This window comes from Scyliorhinus torazame, chromosome 19 (genome assembly GCF_047496885.1).
Source record: "Scyliorhinus torazame isolate Kashiwa2021f chromosome 19, sScyTor2.1, whole genome shotgun sequence".
NCBI classification, from domain to species: domain Eukaryota; kingdom Metazoa; phylum Chordata; class Chondrichthyes; order Carcharhiniformes; family Scyliorhinidae; genus Scyliorhinus; species Scyliorhinus torazame.
The window spans coordinates 42,253,851-42,279,273 of NC_092725.1; the positions used below are offsets into that span (position 1 = coordinate 42,253,851).

A 25,423-nucleotide genomic window follows, 5' to 3' on the forward strand; every position below is an offset into this window, starting at 1 on the left:
CTTATCTACCTTAATATGTTTTAAGACACCCAACACCTCGTCTTTTTGGATCACAATGTGACCCAGGCTATCTACACCCCCTTCTCCAGACTCAACATAGAACATAGAAAATCTACCAATTCCTTCTCTTTGGTGAATACTGATGCAAAGTATTCATTTAGTACCTCGCCCATTTCCTCTGGCTCCACACATAGATTCCCTTGCCTATCCTTCAGTGGGCCAACCCTTTCCCTGGCTACCCTCTTGCTTTTTATGTACGTGTAAAAAGCCTTGGGATTTTCCTTAACCCTATTTGCCAATGACTTTTCGTGACCCCTTCTAGCCCTCCTGACTCCTTGCTTAAGTTCCTTCCTACTTTCCTTATATTCCACACAGGCTTCGTCTGTTCCCAGCCTTTTAGCCCTGACAAATGCCTCCTTTTTCTTTTTGACGAGGCCTACAATATCACTCGTCATCCAAGGTTCCCGAAAATTGCCATATTTATCTTTCTTCCTCACAGGAACATGCCGGTCCTGTATTCCTTTCAACTGCCACTTGAAAGCCTCCCACATGTCAGATGTTGATTTGCCCTCAAACATCCGCCCCCAATCTATGTTCTTCAGTTCCCGCCTAATATTGTTATAATTAGCCTTCCCCCAATTTAGCACATTCATCCTCGGACCACTCTTATCCTTGTCCACCAGTACTTTAAAACTTACTGAATTGTGGTCACTGTTACCGAAATGCTCCCCTACTGAAACATCTACCACCTGGCCGGGCTCATTCCCCAATACCAGGTCCAGTACCGCCTCTTCCCTAGTTGGACTGTCTACATATTGTTTTAAGAAGCCCTCCTGGATGCTCCTTACAAACTCCGCCCCGTCTAAGCCCCTGGCACTAAGTGAGTCCCAGTCAATATTGGGGAAGTTGAAGTCTCCCATCACCACAACCCTGTTGTTTTTACTCTTTTCCAAAATCTGTCTACCTATCTGCTCCTCTATCTCCCGCTGGCTGTTGGGTGGCCTGTAGTATGCCCCCAACATTGTGACTGCACCCTTCTTATTCCTGATCTCTACCCATATAGCCTCACTGCCCTCTGAGGTGTCCTCTCGCAGTACAGCTGTGATATTCTCCCAAACAAGTAGCGCAACTCCACCTCCCCTTTTACATCCTCCTCTATCCCGCCTGAAACATCTAAATCCTGGAACGTTTAGCTGCCAATCCTGCCCTTCCCTCAACCAGGTCTCTGTAATGGCAACAACATCATAGTTCCAAGTACTAATCCAACTATAAGTTCATCTGCCTTACCCGTAATACTTCTTGCATTAAAACATATGCACTTCAGGCCACCAGACCCGCTGTGTTCAGCAACTTCTCCCCGTCTGCTCTGCCTCAGAGCCACACTGTCCCTATTCCCTAGTTCTCCCTCAATGCTCTCACCTTCTGACCTATTGCTCCCATGCCCACCCCCCTGCCATACTAGTTTAAACCCTCCCGTGTGACACTAGCAAATCTCGCGGCCAGGATATTTATGCCTCTCCGGTTTAGATGCAACCCGTCCTTCTTATACAGGTCACACCTGCCCCGGAAGAGCTCCCAGTGGTCCAGATAATGGAAACCCTCCCTCCTACACCAGCTGTTTAGCCACGTGTTTATCTGCTCTATCTTCCTATTTCTAGCCTCACTGGCATGTGGCACAGGGAGTAATCCCGAGATTACAACCTTTGAGGTCCTGTCTTTTAACTTTCTGCCTAGCTCCCTGAACTCCTGCTGCAGGACCTCATGCCCCTTCCTGCCTATGGCGTTATCAAATGCTTTGCTGAAATCCATATACACCACATCAACTGCTCTACCCTCGTCTACCTGTTCAGTCACCTTCTCAAAGAACTCGATAAGGTTTGTGAGGCATGACCTACCCTTCACAAAGCCATGCTGACTATCCCTGATCATATTATTCCTATCTAGATGATTATAAATCTTGTCTCTTATAATCCCCTCCAAGACTTTACCCACTACAGACGTGAGGCTCACCGGTCTATAGTTGCCTGGGTTGTCTCTGCTCCCCTTTTTGAACAAGGTCTTATCTAGTCCTTTATCTGTGTCAGTCAGGGTGTTACCAGGGCTGGAGAATTGCAGCTATATTAAAATAGGCCAGGATTATTTTCTTTAGTACAGAGGAAGCTGAGGAATGTTCTAATTGAGGTGTGCAACATTATCAGGACCTAAATAGGGTAGACAGGAAAAACTTGTTTCCCCTAGCCGAGGGGTCAATTACCAGGGCTCATAGTTTTAAGATTACAACTCTATTCAAGAGCTCAATGTGTTGTCATGGTGAAACCTAAAGCAAGTCTTGATTTTTATCTTCCTTAATTCTAATTCTTGAATCAAATTACGATTTTAAACAATCTGACCCATATTCTGAACAGGCCCAGCCATATAAGAAGGGGAAGTACAATACGAAAGGAAGCTTGCAGGGAACATAAAGACTGACACTAAGGGTGGGATTCTCTGCGAAACGGCGGGGCCTGCACCACTCCGGCGTCGGGCCGCCCTGAAGGTGCGGAATCCTCCACACCTTCAGTGGCTAGGCCGACGCCGGAGTGTTTGGCGCCGCGCCAGCCGGCGTGGAAGGGCTTGGCGCCATGCCAACCAGCGCCGAAGGGCCTCCGCCGACCGGCGTGTGCTGGCATCATCCCACCGCATGCTCCGGGTAGTTCTTCTCCACACCGGCCATGGCGGAGGTTGACAGCGGCCGGTGCGGAGGGAAAGAGTGGCCCCACGGCACAGGCCCGCCCACGGATTGGTGGGCCCCGATCGCGGGCCAGGCCACCATGGGGGCACCTCCCGGGGCCAGATCCCCTGCGCCTCCCTGAGGACTCTGCAGGCTGCCCATGGAGCCAGGTCCTGCCGGTAAAGACCTGTTGTGACTTACGCCGGTGGGACCCGCCGAAAATGGGCGGCCACTCGGCCCATCGCGGGCCGGAGAATCCCGGGGGGGGGGGCGCCGCCAGCGGCCGCTGACTGGCACGGCGTGATTAGGGCGGGATTCATGCCGCCCCCTGGCAATTCTCCGACCCGGCGGGGGTCGGAAAATACCGCCCTAAGAGTTTCTATCGATATGTGAAGACAAATAGATTGGTAAAGACAAATGTAGGCCCCCTACAGACAGAAGTAGGGGAATGCATAATAAGGGACAAAGGAATGGCTGAGCAATTGAATACACACTTTGGTTCTGTCTCCACAAGAGGACACAAATCAGATACCAGAAATGCTGGAGAATGAAAGGTTTAGTGAGAGGGAAGAACTGAGGTAGGTCAACATTAGTAGAGAAACGTGCTGGGAAAATTGAAGGCAGATCAATTATGATTGGAGGTGGATGGCAAATATTCAGCCTGGATCCCAGTTACCAGTGGCGTACTGCAGGGATCAGTTCTGGGTCCTCTGCTGTTTGTGATTTTCATTAATGACTTGGATGAGGGAGTTGAAGGGTGGGTCAGTAAATTTGCAGACGATACGAAGATTGGTGGAGTTGTGGATAGTAAGGAGGGCTGTTGTCGGCTGCAAAGAGACATAGATAGGATGCAGAGCTGGGCTGAGAAGTGGTAGATGGAGTTTAACCCTGAAAAGTGTGAGGTTGTCCATTTTGGAAGGACAAATATGAATGCGGAATACAGGGTTAACGGTAGAGTTCTTGGCAATGTGGAGGAGCAGAGAGATCTTGGGGTCTATGTTCATACATCTTTGAAAGTTGCCACTCAAGTGGATAGAGCTGTGAAGAAGGCCTATGGTGTGCTCGTGTTCATTAACAGAGGGATTGAATTTAAGAGCCGTGAGGTGATGATGCAGCTGTACAAAACTTTGGTCAGGCCACATTTGGAGTACTGTGTACAGTTCTGGTCACCTCATTTTAGGAAGGATGTGGAAGTTTTGGAAAAGGTGCAAAGAAGATTTACCAGGATGTTACCTGGAATGGAGAGTAGGTCTTACGAGGAAAGGTTGAGGGTGCTAGGCCTTTTCTCATTAGAACGGAGAAGGATGAGGGGCGACTTGATAGAGGTTTATAAGATGATCAAGGGAATAGATAGAGTAGACAGTCAGAGACTTTTTCCCGGGTGGAACAAACCATTACAAGGGGACATAAATTTAAGGTGAAAGGTGGAAGATATAGGAGGGATATCAGAGGTAGATTCTTTACCCAGAGAGTTGTGGGGGCATGGAATACACTGCCTGTGGAAGTAGTTGAGTCGGAAACATTAGGGACCTTCAAGCAGCTATTGGATAGGTACATGGATTACGGTAAAATGATATAGTGTAGATTTATTTGTTCTTAAGGGCAGCACGGTAGCATTGTGGATAGCACAATTGCTTCACAGCTCCAGGGTCCCAGGTTCGATTCCGGCTTGGGTCACTGTCTGTGCGGAGTCTGCACGTCCTCCCCGTGTCTGCGTGGGTTTTCTCCGGGTGCTCCGGTTTCCTCCCACAGTCCAAAGATGTGCAGGGTAGGTGGATTGGCCATGATAAATTGCCCTTAGTGTCCAAAATTGCCCTTGGTGTTGGGTGGACGTGTTGAGTTTGCGTAGGGTGCTCTTTCCAAGAGCCGGTGCAGACTCAGGGGGCCGAATGGCCTCCTTCTGCACTGTAAATTCAATGATAATCTATGATTAATCTAGGACAAAGGTTCGGCACAACATCGTGGGCCGAAGGGCCTGTTCTGTGCTGTATTTTCTATGTTCTCTATGTTCTATGTTCATCAATCCCCAGGGCCTGAGAATCAGCATCCCAGAGTGCTTAAGGAGATGACTCTTGAAATAGTGAATGCAATGGTGGTCATCTTCTGGGATTCTAGACTCTGGAACTGTCCCTGAAGATTGGAGGGTAGCTCACGTCACTCCGATATTCAAAAAGAGAGAAAGCAGGGAATTATAAACGTGTAACTCTAACATCGGTCGTGGAGAAAATGCTTGAATCCATTATCAAGGACTTTATAGCGGAACATTTAGAAAGCAGTGACAAGATCAGACAGAGTCAGCATGGATTTATGAAGGGAAAATCATACTTGACAAATTTGTTGGAATTCTTTGAAGATGTAACCAGTACAGTTGACAAGGGGGAGCCAGTCTATGTGGTATATTTGGACTTTCAAAAGGTGTTTGACAAAGTCCCGCATAAGAGATTATTGTGCAAAATTAAAGCGCATGGGATTGAGGAAAATGTATTGAGGTGGATAGAAAACTGGTTGGCAGACATGAAACAGAGTAGGGAGTAATGGGTCCTTTTCAAATTGGCAGGCAGTAACTAATGGGGTACCACAGGGATCGGTGCTGGGACTCAGCTATTCGCAAAATATACTAATGATTTGGATGAGGGAACAAAATGTAACATCTCAAAGTTTGCAGATGATACCAAGTTAGGCGGGAGGGTGAATTGTGACGAGGATGCAGGGATGCAGCATGATTTGGATAGGTTGTGCGAGTGGGCAAATCAATGGCAGATGCTGTATAATTTTGATAAGTGTGAGGTTATTCACTTTGGAAGCAAAACCAGGAAGGCAGATTACTACCTGAATGGTTGTAAATTTGAAGAAGGGAGTGTGCAGCGGGACCTGGGTGTCCTTGTGCACCAGTCGCTGAAGGTAAGCATGCAGGTGCAGCAGGGGGTAAAGAAGGCTAACGGTATGTTGGCCTTCATTGCGAGAGGTTTAGAGTACAGGAGCAGGGATGTGTTGCTGCAATTGTACAGGGCCTTGGTGAGGCCACACTTGGAATATTGTGGGCAGTTTTGGTCTTCTTCTCTGAGGAAGGATGTTCTTGCTCTCGAGGGAATTCAGCGAAGGTTTACCAGACTGATTCCAGGGATGGCGGGACTGCCATATGAGGAGAGATTGACTAGGTTGGGATTGTTCTCGCTGAAGTTCAGAAGAATGAGGGGGGATCTCATAGAGACTTATGAAATTTTAACGGGTCTAGATAGGGTAGATGCAGGGAAGATGATACCAATGATGGGTGTGTCCAGAACCAGGGGTCACAGTCTGAGGATTCAGGGTAAACCATTTCAGACAGAGATCAGGAGAAATTTCTTTATCCAAAGAGTGGTGAGCCTGTGGAATTCATTACCGCAGGAAGTAGTTGATGCTAAATCATTGAATATATTCAAAAGGCGGCTAGATATAGCACTTGGGGAGAATGGGATCAAAGGCTATGGGGAGAAAGCAGGATTAGGCTATTGAGTTGGATGATCAGCCATGATTGTGATGAATGGCGGAGCAGACTCGAAGGGCCAAAAGGCCTCCTCCAGCTCCTATCGCCTATGTATCTATGTATATAAATAATGCTATGACTGTAGCAGGCCAGGGGCTGAGAATTCTGTGGCAAGTAACTCATCTCCTGGCTCCAAAGCCTCTCCACCATCGACAAGGAGTGTGATGGAATACTCTCCATTTTATTGGATGAGTGCTGCTTCAACAACACTCAAGAAGCTCGACAACAGGATAAAGTACCCCATTCACTATCTTAAATATTTACTTCCTCCACCACTGACATACAGTGCCTGCAGTGTGTACAATCTAAAAAATGTGTGGGCGGCATGGTGGCTCTGTGGTTTCACGGTGCCAAGGACCCGGGTTCGATCCAGGCCCTGGGTCACTGTCCATATGGATTTTGCACATTCTCCCCATGTCTGCATGGGTCTCACCCCCCACAACCCAAAGGTGTGCAGGGTAGTTGAATTGGCCACGCTAAATTGCCCCTTAATTGGAAAAAAAGAATTGGGTACTTTAAAATGTTTTTAAAACATTATAAAAAATGCAATGCAGCAACTCACCAAGCCTTCTTTGACAGCACCTTTCAAACCTGCAAACTACCACCAAGGACAAGGACAGCATTGGAACACCACCACCTGCAAATTCCACACCAAGCCACGCACCTTCTTGGAATTATATCAGTTTCTTCAGTTAGTGGGTCAAAATCATGGAATCTGACTAACAGCACGATAGGTGTGCCTGCATCAGATGGACTGGAGTGATTCTAGAAGGTAGCTCACTATCACATGCTGAAGGAAAGTTCCGGATGGGAAACAAATGCTGTCCTTGCCAGTGATGTCCACATTTCACTAAGAGAAACATAGCATTGAAGTACAAGCACTTTCTAGTACAGCAGTTAAAGGACTGTGACTAACGCAGTCGCCAAAGGACATTATGAATACATGGGGTTAGCGGGATAGGGTAGGGGAATGAGTTTCAGTAGAGTGCTCTTTCGGAGGGTTGGCACAGATTCAATGGGCCGAACGGCTTCCTTCTTCACTGAAGGGATTCAATGGGCTAAAACACCTTGTGGCAAGTTTAATTTATTTTGATTCATCACTATCTTCACTGTTTTCCTCAGAATTCTCTCCCCAAATGTCATATTAAAGACCCTGGGCGAGAATCTCTGGTTCGCCAGTCACGTGTTCCTCGGCAGCGTGCCCTCGCCAACAGCGGGATTCTCCATTCCCACCACTTGCCAATGAGATTTCCCATTGTGGCCACCCAGCGTGGATGCCCTGCTGGCGGAATGGAGAACTCCACTGCCTATCTTTTCATTTTAGGAGGTCTGAACAGAAAATAGAAGAAGGCATAGACCATTCAGTGAATTGGCCTTCAAAGCATTTGTGGTAGAGAATTCTACACAGTCACTACCCTCTGAGTGAAGACGTTTCACCTCATCTCAGTCTGACCCTGAATCCTGAGACTATGAACCCTTGTTCAATATCCCCCAGCCAGAGAAAACAATAATCCTATATCCAGTTTGGTGAACCTTCACTCCATTCCCTCTATGGTCAACATAGATCTTAGATAAGAAGTCCAAATCTGCACACAATAATTCAGGTGTGGTCTCACCAAGGTTCTGTACAGCTCCATTAAGACATACTTCCTTGCTCCTGTACTCGTGGCCTCTTGCAATGAAGGCAACATACCATTTTCCGTCCTAACTGCTTGCCGTACCTGCTTTCTTGCTTTTAGTGATTGGTGTACCAGGACACCTAGGTCTATTTCTACATCAACATTTCTCAATCTTTAAGCACTTAAATAATACTCTGCCATTCTGTTTTTCCATCCGAAGTAGATAACTTCATACGTATCCACTGCATACTGCATCTGCCATGTCTTTGCCCCCTCACTCAACTTGTCCAAATCACTCTGAAGACTCTTAACATCATCCTCATCATTCGCATTCCAACCAAGTTTTGTGTCGCCAGAAAACTTTAGAAAAATTACATTTGGCTCCCTCATCCAAATTATTGACCTTGACTGAATAATGATACTTCAAATTACACCTGAAACACCTATTAACTAGTTCTTCAACATTCCTGGAATTCATTCACTTATTATTTTTATTCCTTTTTTTATCTTTTGCTGTATTAGCTAGATTTGCTAATTGTATTTTCATCCATTCATTCAGCACGGTAGCATTGTGGATAGCACAATTACTTCACAGCTCCAGGGTCCCAGGTTCGATTCTGGCTTGGGTCACTGTCTGTGCTGAGTCTGCACATCCTCCCCGTGTGTGCGTGGGCTTCCTCCGGGTGCTCCGGTTTCCTCCCACAGTCCAAAGATGTGCAGGGTAGGTGGATTGGCCATGATAAATTGCCCTTAGTGTTGGGTGGGGTTACTGGGTTATGGGGATAGGGTGGAGGTGTTGACCTTGGGTAGGGTGCTCTTTCCAAGAGCCGGTGCAGACTCGATGGGCCGAATGGCCTCCTTCTGCACTGTACATTCTATGATAATCTATGATCCTGACTCATCCTGAATATAATTCTTCCATTTTAATGTCTGCATCTGGTGTCTGGCCTATCACGGTGTTCTCTTGCATCATCAATGTCTTCCATTCCTAATGGGCACCACAGGGATTGCGATGCCTTATCAACCTCCTTAATCACATTTTGATTTGATGCTTGAAGTTTCATTTCTGATTTGCATTTTGTTTCAGGCAATATCCCTTTAAAGGGCTGTCCCTTTAAATTGGCTGTAAGTTCATTTGATTTCGTTTAATTGGTTTTAACCCAAAATAGTGTATCTGGACTATTTTGAATGCTGAATATCATTAAGTCTTCGGTTCTTTGTATCACCATACAATATTGTCACTGATCCCTGTGGCACTCTAATCCAAAAAAGATTTACTAATCTCTACTCTCTGCTTCCTGGTACTTAATTGTCATAACCCCAAGAGGCCCACGTGGAAACCATTATCGATCTCCCTGTGGGGCTTATGGAATATGATATTCCCAGGTAGGGGACGGAGGCCCACCCAGCTTAGGCTCATTAGAACTGAGCATGAAGTCCAGCCCGAGCAGGGACCGGCATGTTGTTAGCTATGACGAGAGGTTGAATAAACTCGGTTTGTTCTCACTGGAACGACGGAGATTGAGGGACGACCTGATAGAGGTCTACAAAATTATGAGGGGCATAGACAGGGTGGATAGTCAGAGACTTTTTCCCAGGGTAGAGGGGTCAATTACTAGGGGCATAGGTTTAAGGTGTGTTGTGAAAACTTGGAAGCATATGACATTTGAAACATGAAAGTAACACTAAGAATGCCTGAGGCTTTTTACTGAAAGGGAGAAGTCCCACAAGCGGTTAACAGCAGCAGCCTGTTTTGAAAGCAGACAAACTTCACAGACAGGGAAGAAAACAGATAGGAGCTTCATTTCAATTTACAAGTTAGAAAAGTCATTTGATTGACTAAAACTCTTAAAGTTATATGAAAGGGAAAGTATTTCACAAATCCTTCAGCAATGAATTAATTTATTGAACAATTAAGAAAAGCAGCCAGGATCTAAAGTATAAGATAAGGAACAACTGGTAAGTGTGAAAAGTTGCTGACACTGGTAATAAAGTGAAACAATTGATTTACAAATTAAGAAAACTAGAAGGTGGCAAGGTTACACTATAACGTACATCATATTTGAAGTTAAAACCTTTTAGAAGATGGCCAAAGCAGATAAAGTTAGGGTCAGAGGGGATAACCCTAACATGACATTAGCATAACCCAAAGATGACCCGGGTCAAATCTGAGAAAACTCATTAAAAAAGACATAAATCCAAAAAAGTGCTAACTAAGACACAGACAAATTAATTACATGTCAAGCAAAGCGAGAAAATTCCAGTAAGGAATGGCGAGCTGGTGAGGATGAAGCTGCGCTGTCGCTGTTAAAGTAGCGCCACGCTTCTAAACCGATCAAACTGTCAAGCAGGGAGTGTGAAGGGTGCCAGGTGGAGAGGTTAAGGGGCCCGAAATTGCTATAAAAACTGGGGGAAATGAGGAGGTAATCAGAATCTTCCTCGGTGATGGGACGAGGAGCATCTTAACAAAGAACAAAGAAATGTACAGCACAGGAACAGGCCCTTCGGCCCTCCAAGCCCGTGCCGACCATGCTGCCTGACTAAACTAAAATCATCTACACTTCCTGGGTCCGTATCCCTCTATTCCCATCCTATTCATGTATTTGTCAAGATGCCCCTTAAATGTCACTATCGCCCCTGCTTCCACCACCTCCTCCGGTAGCGAGTTCCAGGCACCCACTACCCTCTGCGTAAAAAACTTGCCTCGTACATCTACTCTAAACCTTGCCCCTCTCACCTTAAACCTATGCCCCCTAGTAATTGACCCCTCTACCCCGGGGAAAAGCCTCTGACTATCCACTCTGTCTATGCCCCTCATAATTTTGTAGACCTCTATCAGGTCGCCACTCAACCTCCTTCGTTCCAGTGAGAACAAACCGAGTTTATTCAACCGGTCCTCATAGCTAATGCCCTCCATACCAGGCAACATTCTGGTAAATCTCTTCTGCACCCTCTCTAAAGCCTCCACATCCTTCTGGTAGTGTGGTGACCAGAATTGAACACTATACTCCAAGTGTGGCCTAACTAAAGTTCTATACAGCTGCAACATGACTTGCCAATTCTTATTCTCAATGCCCCGGCCAATAAAGGCAAGCATGCCGTATGCCTTCTTGACTACCTTCTCCACCTGTGTTGCCCCTTTCAGAGACCTGTGGACCTCTACTCCTAGATCTCTTTGACTTTCAATACTCTTGAGGGTTCTACCATTCACTGTATATTCCCTACCTGCATTGGACCTTCCAAAATGCATTACCTCACATTTGTCCGGATTAAACTCCATCTGCCATCGCTCCGCCCAAGTCTCCAAACAATCTAAATCCTGCTGTATCCTCTGACAGTCCCCATCGCTATCCGCAATTCCACCAACCTCTGTGTCGTCTGCAAACTTACTAATCAGACCAGTTACATTTTCCTCCAAATCATTTATATAGACTACAAACAGCAAAGATCCCAGCACTGATCCCTGTGGAACACCACTGGTCACAGTCCTCCAATTAGAAAAGCATCCTTCCATTGCTACTCTCTGTCTTCTATGACCTAGCCAGTTCTGTATCCACCTTGCCAGCTCACCCCTGATCCCGTGTGACTTCACCTTTTGTACTAGTCTACCATGTGGGACCTTGTCAAAGGCCTTACTGAAGTCCATATGGACAACGTCCACTGCCCTACCTGCATCAATCATCTTAGTGACCTCCTCGAAAAACTCTATCAAGTTAGTGAGACACAACCTCCCCTTCACAAAACCATGCTGCCTCTCACTAATACGTCCATTTGGTTCCAAATGGGATTAGATCCTGTCTCGAAGATTCTCTCCAGTAATTTCCCTACCACTGAAGTAAGGCTCACCGGCCTGTAGTTCCCTGGATTATCCTTGCTACCCTTCTTAAACAGAGGAACAACATTGGCTATTCTCCAGTCCTCCGGGACATCACCTGAAGACAGTGAGGATCCAAAGATTTCTGTCAAGGCCTCAGCAATTTCCTCTCCAGCCCTCCTTCAGTATTCTGGGGTAGATCCCATCAGGCCCTGGGGACTTATCTACCTTAATATTTTTTAAGACACCCAACACCTCGTCTTTTTGGATCTCAATGTGACCCAGGCTATCTACACACTCTTCTCCAGACTCAACATCTACCAATTCCTTCTCTTTGGTGAATACTGATGCAAAGTATTCATTTAGTACCTCGCCCATTTCCTCTGGCTCCAGACATAGATTCCCTTGCCTATCCTCCAATCCTCCAGTGGGCCAACCCTTTCCCTGGCTACCCTCTTGCTTTTTATGTACGTGTAAAAAGCCTTGGGATTTTCCTTAACCCTATTTGCCAATGACTTTTCGTGACCCCTTCTAGCCCTCCTGACTCCTTGTTTAAGTTCCTTCCTACTTTCCTTATATTCCACACAGGCTTCGTCTGTTCACAGCCTTTTAGCCCTGACAAATGCCTCCTTTTTCTTTTTGACGAGGCCTACAATGTCTCTCGTTATCCAAGGTTCCCGAAAATTGCCGTATTTATCCGTCTTCCTCACAGGAACATGCCGGTCCTGTATTCCTTTCAACTGACACTTGAAAGCCTCCCACATGTCAGATGTTGATTTGCCCTCAAACATCCGCCCCAATCTATGTTCTTCAGTTCCCGCCTAATATTGTTATAATTAGCCTTCCCCCAATTTAGCACATTCATCCTAGGACCACTCTTATCCTTGTCCACCAGCTGGACAACTTTAAAACTTACTGAATTGTGGTCACTGTTCCCGAAATGCTCCCCTACTGAAACATCTACCACCTGGCCGGGCTCATTCCCCAATACCACGTCCAGTACCGCCCCTTCCCTAGTTGGACTGATTACATATTGTTTTAAGAAGCCCTCCTGGATGCTCCTTACAAACTCCGCCACGTCTAAGCCCTTGGCACTAAGTGAGTCCCAGTCAATATTGGGGAAGTTGAAGTCTTCCATCACCACAACCCTGTTGTTTTTACTCTTTTCCAAAATCTGTCTACCTTTTGTTGTGGAGGAGAATGCTGAGACCCAGGCTATTAGAATAGATGGCATTGAGGTACGTAGGGAAGAGGTGTTGGCAATTCTGGACAGGCTGAAAATAGATAAGTCCCCGGGGCCTGATGGGATTTATCCTAGGATTCTCTGGGAGGCCAGGGAAGAGATTGCTGGACCTTTGGCTTTGATTTTTATGTCATCATTGGCTACAGGAATAGTGCCAGAGGACTGGAGGATAGCAAATGTGGTCCCTTTGTTCAAAAAGGGGAGTCGAGACAACCCCGGCAATTATAGACCGATGAGCCTCACGTCTGTAGTGGTAAAATCTTCGAGGGGATTATAAGAGACAAGATTTATAATCATCTAGATAGGAATAATATAATCAGGGATAGTCAGCATGGCTTTGTGAAGCCTCACAAACCTTATCGAGTTCTTTGAGAAGGTGACTGAACAGGTAGACGAGGGTAGAGCAGTTGATGTGGTGTATATGGATTTCAGTAAAGCGTTTGATAAGGTTCCCCACGGTAGGCTATTGCAGAAAATACGGAGGCTGGGGATTGAGGGTGATTTAGAGATGTGGATCAGAAATTGGCTCGCTGAAAGAAGACAGAGGGTGGTGGTTGATGGGAAATGTTCAGAATGGAGTTCAGTTCCAAGTGGCGTACCACAAGGATCTGTTCTGGGGCCGTTGCTGTTTGTCATTTTTATCAATGACCTAGAGGAAGGCGCAGAAGGGTGGGTGAGTAAATTTGCAGACGACACTAAAGTCGGTGGTGTTGTCGACAGTGTGGAAGGATGTAGCAGGTTACAGAGGGACATAGATAAGCTGCAGAGCTGGGCTGAGAGGTGGCAAATGGAGTTTAATGTAGAGAAGTGTGAGGTGATTCACTTTGGAAGGAGTAACAGGAATGCGGAATATTTGGCTAATGGTAAAGTTCTTGGAAGTGTGGATGAGCAGAGGGATCTAGGCGTCCATGTACATAGATCCCTGAAAGTTGCCACCCAGGTTGATAGGGTTGTGAAGAAGGCCTATGGAGTGTTGGCCTTTATTGGTAGAGGGATTGAGTTCCGGAGTCAGGAGGTCATGTTGCAGCTGTACAAAACTCTGGTACGGCCGCATTTGGAGTATTGCGTACAGTTCTGGTCACCGCATTATAGAAAGGACGTGGAGGCTTTGGAGCGGGTGCAGAGGAGATTTACCAGGATGTTGCCTGGTATGGAGGGAAAATCTTATGAGGAAAGGCTGATGGACTTGAGGTTGTTTTCGTTGGAGAGAAGAAGGTTAAGAGGAGACTTAATAGAGGCATACAAAATGATCAGGGGGTTAGATAGGGTGGACAGTGAGAGCCTTCTCCCGCGGATGGAAATGGCTGGCACGAGGGGACATAGCTTTAAACTGAGGGGTAATAGATATAGGACAGAGGTCAGAGGTAGGTTCTTTACGCAAAGAGTGGTGAGGCCGTGGAATGCCCTACCTGCAACAGTAGTGAACTCGCCAACATTGAGGGCATTTAAAAGTTTATTGGATAAGCATATGGATGATAATGGCATAGTGTAGGTTAGATGGCTTTTGTTTCGGTGCAACATCGTGGGCCGAAGGGCCTGTACTACGCTGTATCGTTCTATGTTCTATCTGCTCCTCTATCTCCCGCTGGCTGTTGGGAGGCCTGTAATAAACCCCCAACATTGTGACTGCACCCTTCCTATTCCTGATCTCTACCCATATAGCCTCACTGCCCTCTGAGGTGTCCTCCCGCAGTACAGCTGTGATATTCTCCCTAACCAGTAGCGCAACTCTGCCACCCCTTTTACATCTCCCTCTATCCCGCCTGAAACATCTAAATCCTGGAACGTTTAGCTGCCAATCCTTCCCTTCCCTCAACCAGGTCTCTGTAATGGCAACAACATCATAGTTCCAAGTACTAATCCAAGCTCTTAGTTCATCTGCCTTACCCGTAATACTTCTTGCATTAAAATATATGCACTTCAGGCCACCAGACCCACTGTGTTCAGCAACTTCTCCCTGTCTGCTCTGCCTCAGAGCCCCACTGTCCCTATTCCCTCGATCTCCCTCAATGCTCTCACCTTGTGACCTATTGCTCCCGTGCCCACCCCCCTGCCATACTAGTTTAAACCCTCCCGTGTGACACTAGCAAACCTCGCCGGCAGGATATTTATGCCTCTCCAGTTTAGATGCAACCCGTCCTTATATAGGTCACACCTGCCCCGGAAGAGCTCCCAGTGGTCCAGATAACGGAAACCCTCCCTCCTACACCAGCTGTTTAGCCACGTGTTTAGCTGCTTTATCTTCCTATTTCTAGCCTCACTGGCACGTGGCACAGGGAGTAATCCCGAGATTACAACCCTAGAGGTCCTGTCTTTTAACTTTCTGCCTAGCTCCCTGAACTCCTGCTGCAGGACCTCATGCCCCTTCCTGCCTATGTCGTTAGTACCAATGTGTACAACGACCTCTGCCTGTTTGCCCTCCCCCTTCAGGATGCCCTCTACCCGTTCAGAGACATCCTGGACCCTGGCACCAGGGAGGCAACTTACCATCCTGGAGTCTCTTTCACGTCCACAGAAGCGCCTATCTGTGCCCCTGACTATAGAGTCCCCTATTACTATTGACCGAGCAGCCCAGAGAACTGAACAGAAGACCAAAAGTTAAAGAAAACTGATTGTCAAGAGAGACTTGAAAGTCTGCAACTGGTCTGAACAAGAAAAGATCTCTTTAACCTTTCTGTAAAAGTAGTTATTCTCTTTTAACTTGAAAATAAAGTTAAGGTCAAATTGATAACCTGAAAGAGTGGTTATTGTTTTCTTTAGAAAATTTACTTTACTTAACTTAGCAAGGCGGATCCGTATCTAAGTTACGAAGTGGTAAGTAAATAAAATTCTACTATGACGATACGGGTTATGCTGGGGGATAACTTGAAACACCAGTTTGACCTGAATAGCACCTGCCAAAGTCTGCGTAGGAGTCAGGGAGTGAGAATCCCTGCTCACATTTAGAATAAATTGACCATTTTTTGGTATAGGGGGAATTCTAAGAATAGTGGTGAGGTAAAAACTACATGGCACCCAACGTGTTGGAACAGGCTGCCAGAGAGTAACTTGGTGCCCAACGTGTTAGAACAGGCTGCCGGAGAGTAACATGGTGCCCAACGTGTTAGAACAGTCTGCCAGAGAGTAACTTGGTGCCCAACGTGTTAGAACAGGCTGCCAGAGAGTAACATGGTGCCCAACGTGTTGGAACGGGCTGCCAGAGAGTAACTTGGTGCCCAACGTGTTGGAACAGGCTGCCAGAGAGTAACTTGGTGCCCAACGTGTTGGAACAGGCTGCCAGAGAGTAACTTGGTGCCCAACGTGTTAGAACAGGCTGCCAGAGAGTAACTTGGTGCCCAACGTGTTGGAACAGGTTGCCAGAGAGTAACATGGTGCCCAACGTGTTGGAACAGGCTGCCAGAGAGTAACTTGGTGCCCAACGTGTTGGAACAGGCTGCCAGAGAGTAACATGGTGCCCAACGTGTTGGAACAGGCTGCCAGAGAGTAACTTGGTGCCCAACGTGTTGGAACAGGCTGCCAGAGAGTAACTTGGTGCCCAACGTGTTGGAACAGGCTGCCAGAGAGTAACATGGTGCCCAACGTGTTGGAACAGGCTGCCAGAGAGTAACATGGTGCCCAACGTGTTGGAACAGGCTGCCAGAGAGTAACTTGGTGCCCAACCTGTTGGAACAGGCTGCCAGAGAGTAACATGGTGCACAACATGTTGGAACAGGCTGCCAGAGAGTAACATGGTGCCCAACGTGTTGGAACAGGCTGCCAGAGAGTAACTTGGTGCCCAACGTGTTGGAACAGGCTGCCAGAGAGTAACATGGTGCCCAACGTGTTGGAACAGGCTGCCAGAGAGTAACATGGTGCATAACATGTTGGAACAGGCTGCCAGAGAGTAACTTGGTGCCAAACGTGTTGGAACAGGCTGCCAGAGAGTAACTTGGTGCCCAACGTGTTGGAACAGGCTGCAAGAGAGTAACTTGGTGCCCAACGTGTTGGAACAGGCTGCCCGAGAGTAACATGGTGCATAACATGTTGGAACAGGCTGCCAGAGAGTAACTTGGTGCCCAACGTGTTGGAACAGGCTGCCAGAGAGTAACATGGTGCCCAACGTGTTGGAACACGCTGCCAGAGAGTAACATGGTGCCCAACGTGTTGGAACAAGCTGCCAGAGAGTAACATGGTGCACAACGTGTTGGAACAGGCTGCCAGAGAGTAACTTGGTGCCCAACATGTTGGAACAGGCTGCCAGAGAGTAACTTGGTGCCCAACGTGTTGGAACAGGCTGCCAGAGAGTAACATGGTGCCCAACGTGTTGGAACAGGCTGCCAGAGAGTAACTTGGTGCCCAACGTGTTGGAACAGGCTGCCAGAGAGTAACTTGGTGCCCAACGTGTTGGAACAGGCTGCCAGAGAGTAACTTGGTGCCCAACGTGTTGGAACAGGCTGCCAGAGAGTAACATGGTGCCCAACGTGTTGGAACAGGCTGCCAGAGAGTAACATGGTGCATAACATGTTGGAACAGGCTGCCAGAGAGTAACTTGGTGCCCAACGTGTTGGAACAGGCTGCCAGAGAGTAACTTGGTGCCCAACGTGTTGGAACAGGCTGCCCGAGAGTAACATGGTGCATAACATGTTGGAACAGGCTGCCCGAGAGTAACATGGTGCATAACATGTTGGAACAGGCTGCCAGAGAGTAACTTGGTGCCCAACGTGTTGGAACAGGCTGCCAGAGAGTAACTTGGTGCCCAACGTGTTGGAACAGGCTGCCAGAGAGTAACATGGTGCCCAACGTGTTGGAACAAGCTGCCAGAGAGTAACATGGTGCCCAACGTGTTGGAACAGGCTGCCAGAGAGTAACTTGGTGCCCAACGTGTTGGAACAAGCTGCCAGAGAGTAACTTGGTGCCCAACCTGTTGGAACAGGCTGCCAGAGAGTAACATGGTGCCCAACGTGTTGGAACAGGCTGCCAGAGAGTAACATGGTGCCCAACGTGTTGGAACAAGCTGCCAGAGAGTAACTTGGTGCCCAACCTGTTGGAACAGGCTGCCAGAGAGTAACTTGGTGCCCAACGTGTTGGAACAGGCTGCCAGAGAGTAACATGGTGCCCAACGTGTTGGAACAGGCTGCCAGAGAGTAACTTGGTGCCCAACATGTTGGAACAGGCAGCCAGAGAGTAACTTGGTGCCCAAACGTGGTTCATTTTGAAAGTTGAAAGTTTGTGGGGCTTCAGGACTCAGTGGGTCATTCTAAATTACTCCATAGCACCCAGCGTGGAGGCCTAGAATAGTACAATTTTCTAGGTTGGGCCGCCCAGAGTATTGGAAGTTTCTCGGCGAGGCGAGGCTAGAATATTAGAAATTTCTAGTTGAGCGGGGCCACCTGGAATATTAGTAGTTCGTAGGCGAGCAAACTATACCGGCCGAGTTTAGTTTGATAAGTCATGGGTGATTGACTTAGAAGGATTCTGTAGGATCGGGGGGACTTAAAACTCAGTTGGGTGCGGGTGTTAGTAGACTGGAAGATACTAACCCGGAGTAAAAGTCTGCAGGATGGCTTAGTAACTAGTACCGAGTGTCCTGCATCCAACTGGTAGAAGTAGGCCAGAAATAAATCCTCCTTGGAATCAGGCAGATTGTGAGGTTAGAACCTGGAGCAATAGGGACGCCTAGAAAACTTTGGGGACCAATCAATTGACCCTTAACGAACAGAGGAGGATAGTGCCTTTGGTACCTTTGCGATAACTGCCCACAACGGGTACTTATCTCTTAATTTCAGAGTCGACCTGAAAGGGACCGCCAGTCACAATTATAACAAGCAGTTAAAAAATCCAAAAAATGGCAATTAGGGTAATCCTCTTGCCCTGGAATACGGGCGAGAGAGATGGAGTAATGGAACAGAAGTGGAGAGAATTAAAGAAGCAGAGGAAATCTTGGGAGAAAGTGATTTATCAGGAGGGAGATGTATCATTCTTTGTAAAGGTGCCTAGAGCCCTGCAGAATAGAGATCCGATCGGGATCCTTGCAGCATTATGTAAATTTGCATTTGAAAGAAAAGCTGAATCACTAATTTTGTTCGGACCCAAGCAGAAGCAAGCAGCTGCTCAAGTGGACAAGATATACTCTAGATTGGTTAAAACTTTTGATCCGGACAACATGAAAGAAATAACTCAAATTCCTCGTGAATACAGAATTAAGTCAAAACTGGCAAAAGAGTATAGAAGGCAGTTGCAAAACAATGAGACGTTAGAAATGGAGGAAGATGAGGAGTCAGTGTTAGAATCAGATAGCACTGAAAAAACAGTAGGGCTGCAAACGAGTGCGCTACGTGAAAACAGAAGTGTAAAGGAACAGATGGAAAAGTTAAAAATCCTGCACCAAGGAGGAAAGCAAATACAATTAATGGCAGGGGATTTTGTGAATGCCAAAGAGAATGTGCAGGTCAATCCTTCCAATAAGGAGGGGAAATTAGGAGCAGGAATATCGGGAGTATTAGCTCACAAAGTTAATCCGGAGCTACAATAGAGATTAAATGAGGCAAAAAACTCCTGGATAAGAGGCTCATCAGAACGGAGGGGTCTCAATTTTTGTTAGAATACCTAAAGCTCTATAGAACAGAGAGCCAAGATCTCAGTGGATAAATGAGTGTGTGTGTTTAATAAGGATTTGTGAATTTTCCTTTGGTGTTTCTAGTTTTTAAATGTTGTGTCTTTGAAAAAAAAACGAGTTTCACATTAATTAAAAGTTATAAATGGCAGGCAGAAATGTGATCAGTATTATGTGGTAGCAAGTTATTATGTTCAGAACTAAATTGGTCTTAGCATAAACACAAAACAAAGTTTTACTCGCAAGCAGCCAGAGCTCCCTGCAGGAAACTACTTTGAAACTAACGCGTTGAAATTGACACGGCACAGCTCCACTGGGGTCCGAGTGCCCCATGACTCACAAGAAAGTCACTAGCAGAAGAAATGAAGTTTAAAATGTTAAATACATTGTAGAAGGAGCTTTAGGGGATTAAGATATTAGACAAATTAGATTAGGAGAATTACTTGCAGTATCATGTAAATAAGAATCTGATGGCAGGGAAAGATTTAATAAAATTAGATGCAGGAAAAATTAGGATATTAAAACAAATTGATAACACAGTGGGAGTTTGTGTGAAGCTACCGACTAAAACCACAGGAAAAGTAATCAGTGAGGCCGTGACAGGTAAAGACAAGATCATAAAAGATTTGGGTAAACATACAGTTGAATTAGAGAAGCATGGCTCTGGAGCAAAAGAAATTGCATCAGAATTAAAAAATCTGACCAAATTGAACAATAACAGAGGAATCATGATACTCCATAGGCAGCCTATGGGCAGTGAGCGTAAGAAATTAACCATATGGAACGATAGATGAAGGGCAGTTATTAATGGCCCTCAGTTTAAAATGATTCATTGTGAGCATCAGGAGACAACATGTCAAGGCTGTGGGGCGTTTTGTAGCCCAATTGTTTGGACAGGGAGTAGTCATATGAAGCACAGGAGACTGTCAGATACTGTGTATTCAGGAGAGTTGATAATGCATTTGCAATGACAGCGATGGGGCGATGCTGCAGCCCCCAGGGAGATTTGGGGCATTCAGTTTTGCCATGATTGTTTTCTGAAATATCAGGCAACTTTAATGATTGAGGTTTGTGACCACAAGGTAGATTTTGACTCCGGAAAGTGTCAATGTAAGTGGGATGGTAGATTAATGACAACGTGTAATTACTGCAAGACCTGTTCCTGTGCTGTACTTTTCTTTGTTCTTTGTTGGTTGTCCCAAAGGGGATTGGGATTGTAGATAGTTACTGCCGTGGGCAGATTATTGTTAAATGTAAATTAATCTATTTCTTCCTACCGCTAGCTTCCTTGGTCATTAAACTGGCGATGAAGAAAAAGGAGACTTGCTTTTCAAAACGGCAGACCACCCTGAATGACCACCATGCTGAAATGAGGATATAAGGTTTGAAAATGCCTCTGTTTGCCTTCGAGGCGGGCCTGGAAGATTGGGGCCAATATGCAGAACTTATGAAGTAATTCTTTCAGGCCAATAGTATCTTGAGGAAGGCCATCAAAAAGTGATTCGCCAAGGGGCGGCATGTGGCGCAGTGGTCAGCACTTGGACTGCGGCGCTGAGGACCCGGGTTCGAATACCAGCCCTGGGTCACTGGCTGTGTGGAGTTTGTACATTCTACCCATGTCTGCGTGGGTTTCACCTCCATAACCCAAAGATGTGCAGGTTAGGTGGATTGATCATACTAAATTGCCCCTGAGTTGTAAAAAAATATTTGGGTACTCCTAAATTTATTTTTAAAAAATGATTCTCCCGACAGCCTGCATGGTCCCGACTTTTGGAATTATAAAGACTTTCCCTTATGCATCAGACTCAGGAGCCACTGCTGACCTGCGGATTACCTCCCCCGAGGATGAAGGGGCTGACCACATTTGCTGGTGGAAAACATGTGGAGGTCAGATCTTCAGAACTCGCAAAGAGAGCACTGCCCACTGCAGTCGATAAGATCACCATGACCCAGGGCCTTAAACATAGCCCCACCAGAAGAAGACAGTATGAGGCAGCTGAACTGCATCACGGTTTGGAAGATGGCGTCGATCCGAGTCACAATGCAAGTGAACGGGCATCCTCTAGTGATGGAGATGGACATGGAGGCTGCTGTCTTCATTGTAGATTAACAGATCTTTTGCCGGCTTTGAGCCAACACGGTTGCATTTGGTACAACGCTGTTTTATTCTAACATGCTGTTTACAGTTCTGTCTTGATACTCTGCACGTGGTGACTCCCTGAGTGTTATGTTAATCAGGTCCTGTCCTTGTCCTGGTCTCTAGATGGACTGGCCACCAGGTGTTGTGTTTCTTCTCTTAGACTGTCTCTGTCCTTGTCTATGATTGGTTGTGGTGTTGTGTGTGCTGATTTGTCTGTTGGTGTGTCTATCATGATGTATGTGTTTGAATATCATGACATTCCCCCCTTTTTTACAAGATTATGTGCCTACGTGATTAGAAATATGAATGTGTCATGAGTGCAGCTAAAAGTGTGTGTGCGTGATATTTACAGCATGTATATGTGGCGTAACTATATACATGGGGCGATGTCGGGTGTGTCATGCTAACGAGGTTGTACCATAACAAAACAGGAAGAAAATACTTTGAAGTGTGGTCCGGTCAAACGAGATCTGGAATGATAAAACAGTAACATGTTACAATACAATAGTGTCTCAACTTTAAAGTGTGAACAGTCTCATAAGTCCAATCTAGTAGGTGTGCGACGAATTCGGGTTGACCGTCAGGGTGGCACTCCATTCATCGGCCGGATTGATGGTGTTGACCCTGTTCACATCAATGACCGCGACCCGGAAGGCATCTTGGTCATCTGTGTCATTGGGCTGGATGTCCTGATGTGCAGGCTGGACGGTCCTTACGTGTCTGCGAGGTTGTCGGAGATGTGTAGGATCCATCGGTTGAACCGCTCGACAGTAGGCAGCGTAGTGGCCCATCTTGCCACATCGTAGGCATTGTCGGTTTTTTGCAGGACATTGCCCTTTTAAATGTACAGCTCCACAGTTGCCTCACGTCATGACGTCACGGCGTTTGTTACGCCACTGCACATGCGCAGTTCGGTCTTGTATCGGGCGTGCCTGCGCAGTGCGTCCCTCGATGTTGCCGTTGGTTTTGGCGCGCACGAGCGCGGGAGACCTCGAAAAGCGCGGGAAACGACCGCCCTCGTCCGGGCCGCGGGCCGGGAGATAATCAATTGCCTGGATGCGTTCAGCTTCGTGGGCGGCCTGGCTTGCCGATTCGATCGCTAGGGACCCCCTCCGTGCCGATTCGGTCGCTAGGGACCCCCTCCGTGCCGATTCGGTCGCCTGAAATTGGGCAAAACGGCTGGTCGCATTTTCATGGAGGACACAGGCTTCCACCGCAGATGCTAAGGTCAGGCCTTTAATTTTAAGAAGCTGCTGGCGTAGGCCGCTGGAGGCAACGCCAAAAACGATCTGGTCCTGGATCAAGGACTCTGAGGTGTGTCTGTTGGTGTGTCTATCATGATGTGTGTGTTTGAATATCATGACACATTCCATATTTTATGTTCTAACATTCTTAAGAACGGATCCCAATGACAGATGTTAGGCTAGCTGGCTTTCTGTTACTCTCCTTTATTGAATAAATGTTACATTAGCTATTTTCTAATCCACTGGGATTAGAAAATCAAGAATCTAAGTAATTTGCAATTTTAGAAGATTATATCCAATCTACTATCTCTGCAGACATTTAAAAAAAATACATTTTATTAAGGCATTTGTGATTTTTAACAACAATTTTGAAATCAAACATAGCACAGTAAATTACACCCCTCCAAACCAACAACCATACCTAGCCAACATGGCTTACACACACATGGACCCCCTCCTCCTCTCGCTGATCCTAAGCTATCTCCCCCTACACCCCCTCCCTAAACCACACCCTCTTCCCACACTCTATCGTATCTGTTGACAGCTTAATTTTCTCCAAAGAAGTCGATAAATGGCTGCCACCTCTGAGCAAACCCTTACGTTGATCCTCTCAGGGCGAACTTAATCGTCTCAAGCCTGAGAAACCCAGCCATGTCACGATTTTGGGGGCTCCGAGTCCCTCCACACCAATAGGATCCGTCTCTGGGCTACCAGGGAGCCAAAACGTCAGCGTCTCTCGCCCTCTGGACACCTGAGTTTTCCGACACTCCAAAAATTGACTCATCTGGACTAGGCGTCGCTCTTGTCTTTAGTACCGTGGTCATGACACCGACACATCCTTGCCAGACTCCCCTAAGGTTCGGACATGCCCAAAACATAAGACATGATTCGCGGACCTTCCCTCACACCGCCAACACCTGTCCTCCACCCCTTCGAAGAACCTGCTCATCAGGGTCACAGTCATATGTGCCCGATGGACCACCTTAATTGTATCAAGCCGGGTCCCTGGCACTTTGAGGCATCAGGGCTAACCATCGTGCCATTGTGACATTTTATCTATCCCGCTATTCTCCAGCTGAACACCACAACCACCTTCTTCCCTCATTCTTAATGTCACTTAGACCCATTTAACTCAGTGGCAATATCCCTGGTGCATACACCTGCTGCATATACAAACATGTTTACTGATGAATTATTTGTTAACCGGATGGAAGCAAAGTTTAACAGGTATTTCAGTCTCACATCAATTTTTAAATATGCAAAGATGCATCCTGATAATTTTAATTAATAAAAACACATACGTACCAGATGGATTCTTACCTGCATTCGCCATTTGAAGATCTCACCACTGGTTAACTGGGCGTTGGGTGTTGGCAGTTTGATCCCAGTCACTCTAGAAATCACACGATGAGCTGGGTTGGCTTAATGTAAACAATCCAATTAACCAGCTTGTCCCGCCTATTTAACTATATTGTTTTCTGTATTGAGAAAGAGTTGAATGTTAAATTTAGTTCTTTTTCTTATAAATATATTCATTGAATTTCAAACAACGAACAATAACAAAAATATCAACAGACAAGTATACAGAATATATAGGTAAAAAATCTTAAAAGTTATATCCATATACATTGATCTTTTTAACTATAACAATCAAACTGTGCCCATTATAACCTAACCCGCTTAGTCTTGACCATGACCAGTTAATTAATTTTGAGAAGAATGGCCGCCACCTTTGGTAGAACCTCCCCACTGAGCCCCTCATGATATATTTCATTTTCTCCAGTTGTAGGAATTACATCATATCCTCCAACCATGCGGATACTTTAGATGGAGTGGGAGATCTCCAATTGAGCAATATTCGCCTGGTTCCGAAAGTGGCAAAGGGCGAGAACCTCCACACCCACCCACGAATGGAATGAGCCAGTGACCCTAAATATTGGCTACTAGTGATGATGTGGAGATGCCGGCGTTGGACGGGGGTGGGCACAGTAAGAAGTCTCACAACACAAGGTTAAAGTCCAACAGGTTTATTTGAAATCACAAGCTTGCGGAACGCTGCTCCTTCATCAGGTAAAGCCCCCACATGATGAAGGAGCAGCGTCTGCAAGCTTGTCATTTTAAATAAACCCGTTGGACTTTAACCTGGTTTTGTGAGAAGTCTTACATTGCTACCAGTGGGCAAGGCTCTAGGGCCATCTGTAAAATCTTAGATAGTGTATCAACAAAGGAAACCTAGTAGTCAGAAAGTTTAGGACAATACCAAAACACATGGGTGTGTTTAGCTGGTGTAAGTGAACAGCAATCACACTTATTCATCATATTGTCGCCTTAGTCCAATGTGTTCTATGTAATACTTTGAACTGAATCAAACTCAATCTTGTGCAAAAGAAGTGGAATTCTCCCTGTAGAGGGCTTCCCTCCAAGCCTTATCAGTAAGGCTTAGCTCCTATTTCTCCTTTACTACAGATTCACCTGAGGAAGGAGCAGTGCTCTGAAAGCTAGTGATTTGAAACAAACCTGTTGGACTTTAACCTA

At 46.4% G+C, this 25,423-nt stretch overlaps 1 protein-coding gene across 1 annotated transcript in view; it reads right to left on the reverse strand.

The window, feature by feature from the left end:
• Window positions 1-24,303, reverse strand: part of LOC140396663 (cytidine and dCMP deaminase domain-containing protein 1-like) — a 137,377-nt gene extending 113,074 nt beyond the window's left edge. Inside the window, exon 1 of the mRNA XM_072485458.1 lies at window positions 24,209-24,303. Within this exon, the coding sequence (XP_072341559.1) occupies window positions 24,209-24,221 (13 nt within the window). The 5' untranslated portion in view covers window positions 24,222-24,303. The remainder of the gene's footprint in view (window positions 1-24,208) is intronic.
• Window positions 24,304-25,423: the final 1,120 nt, after the last annotated feature.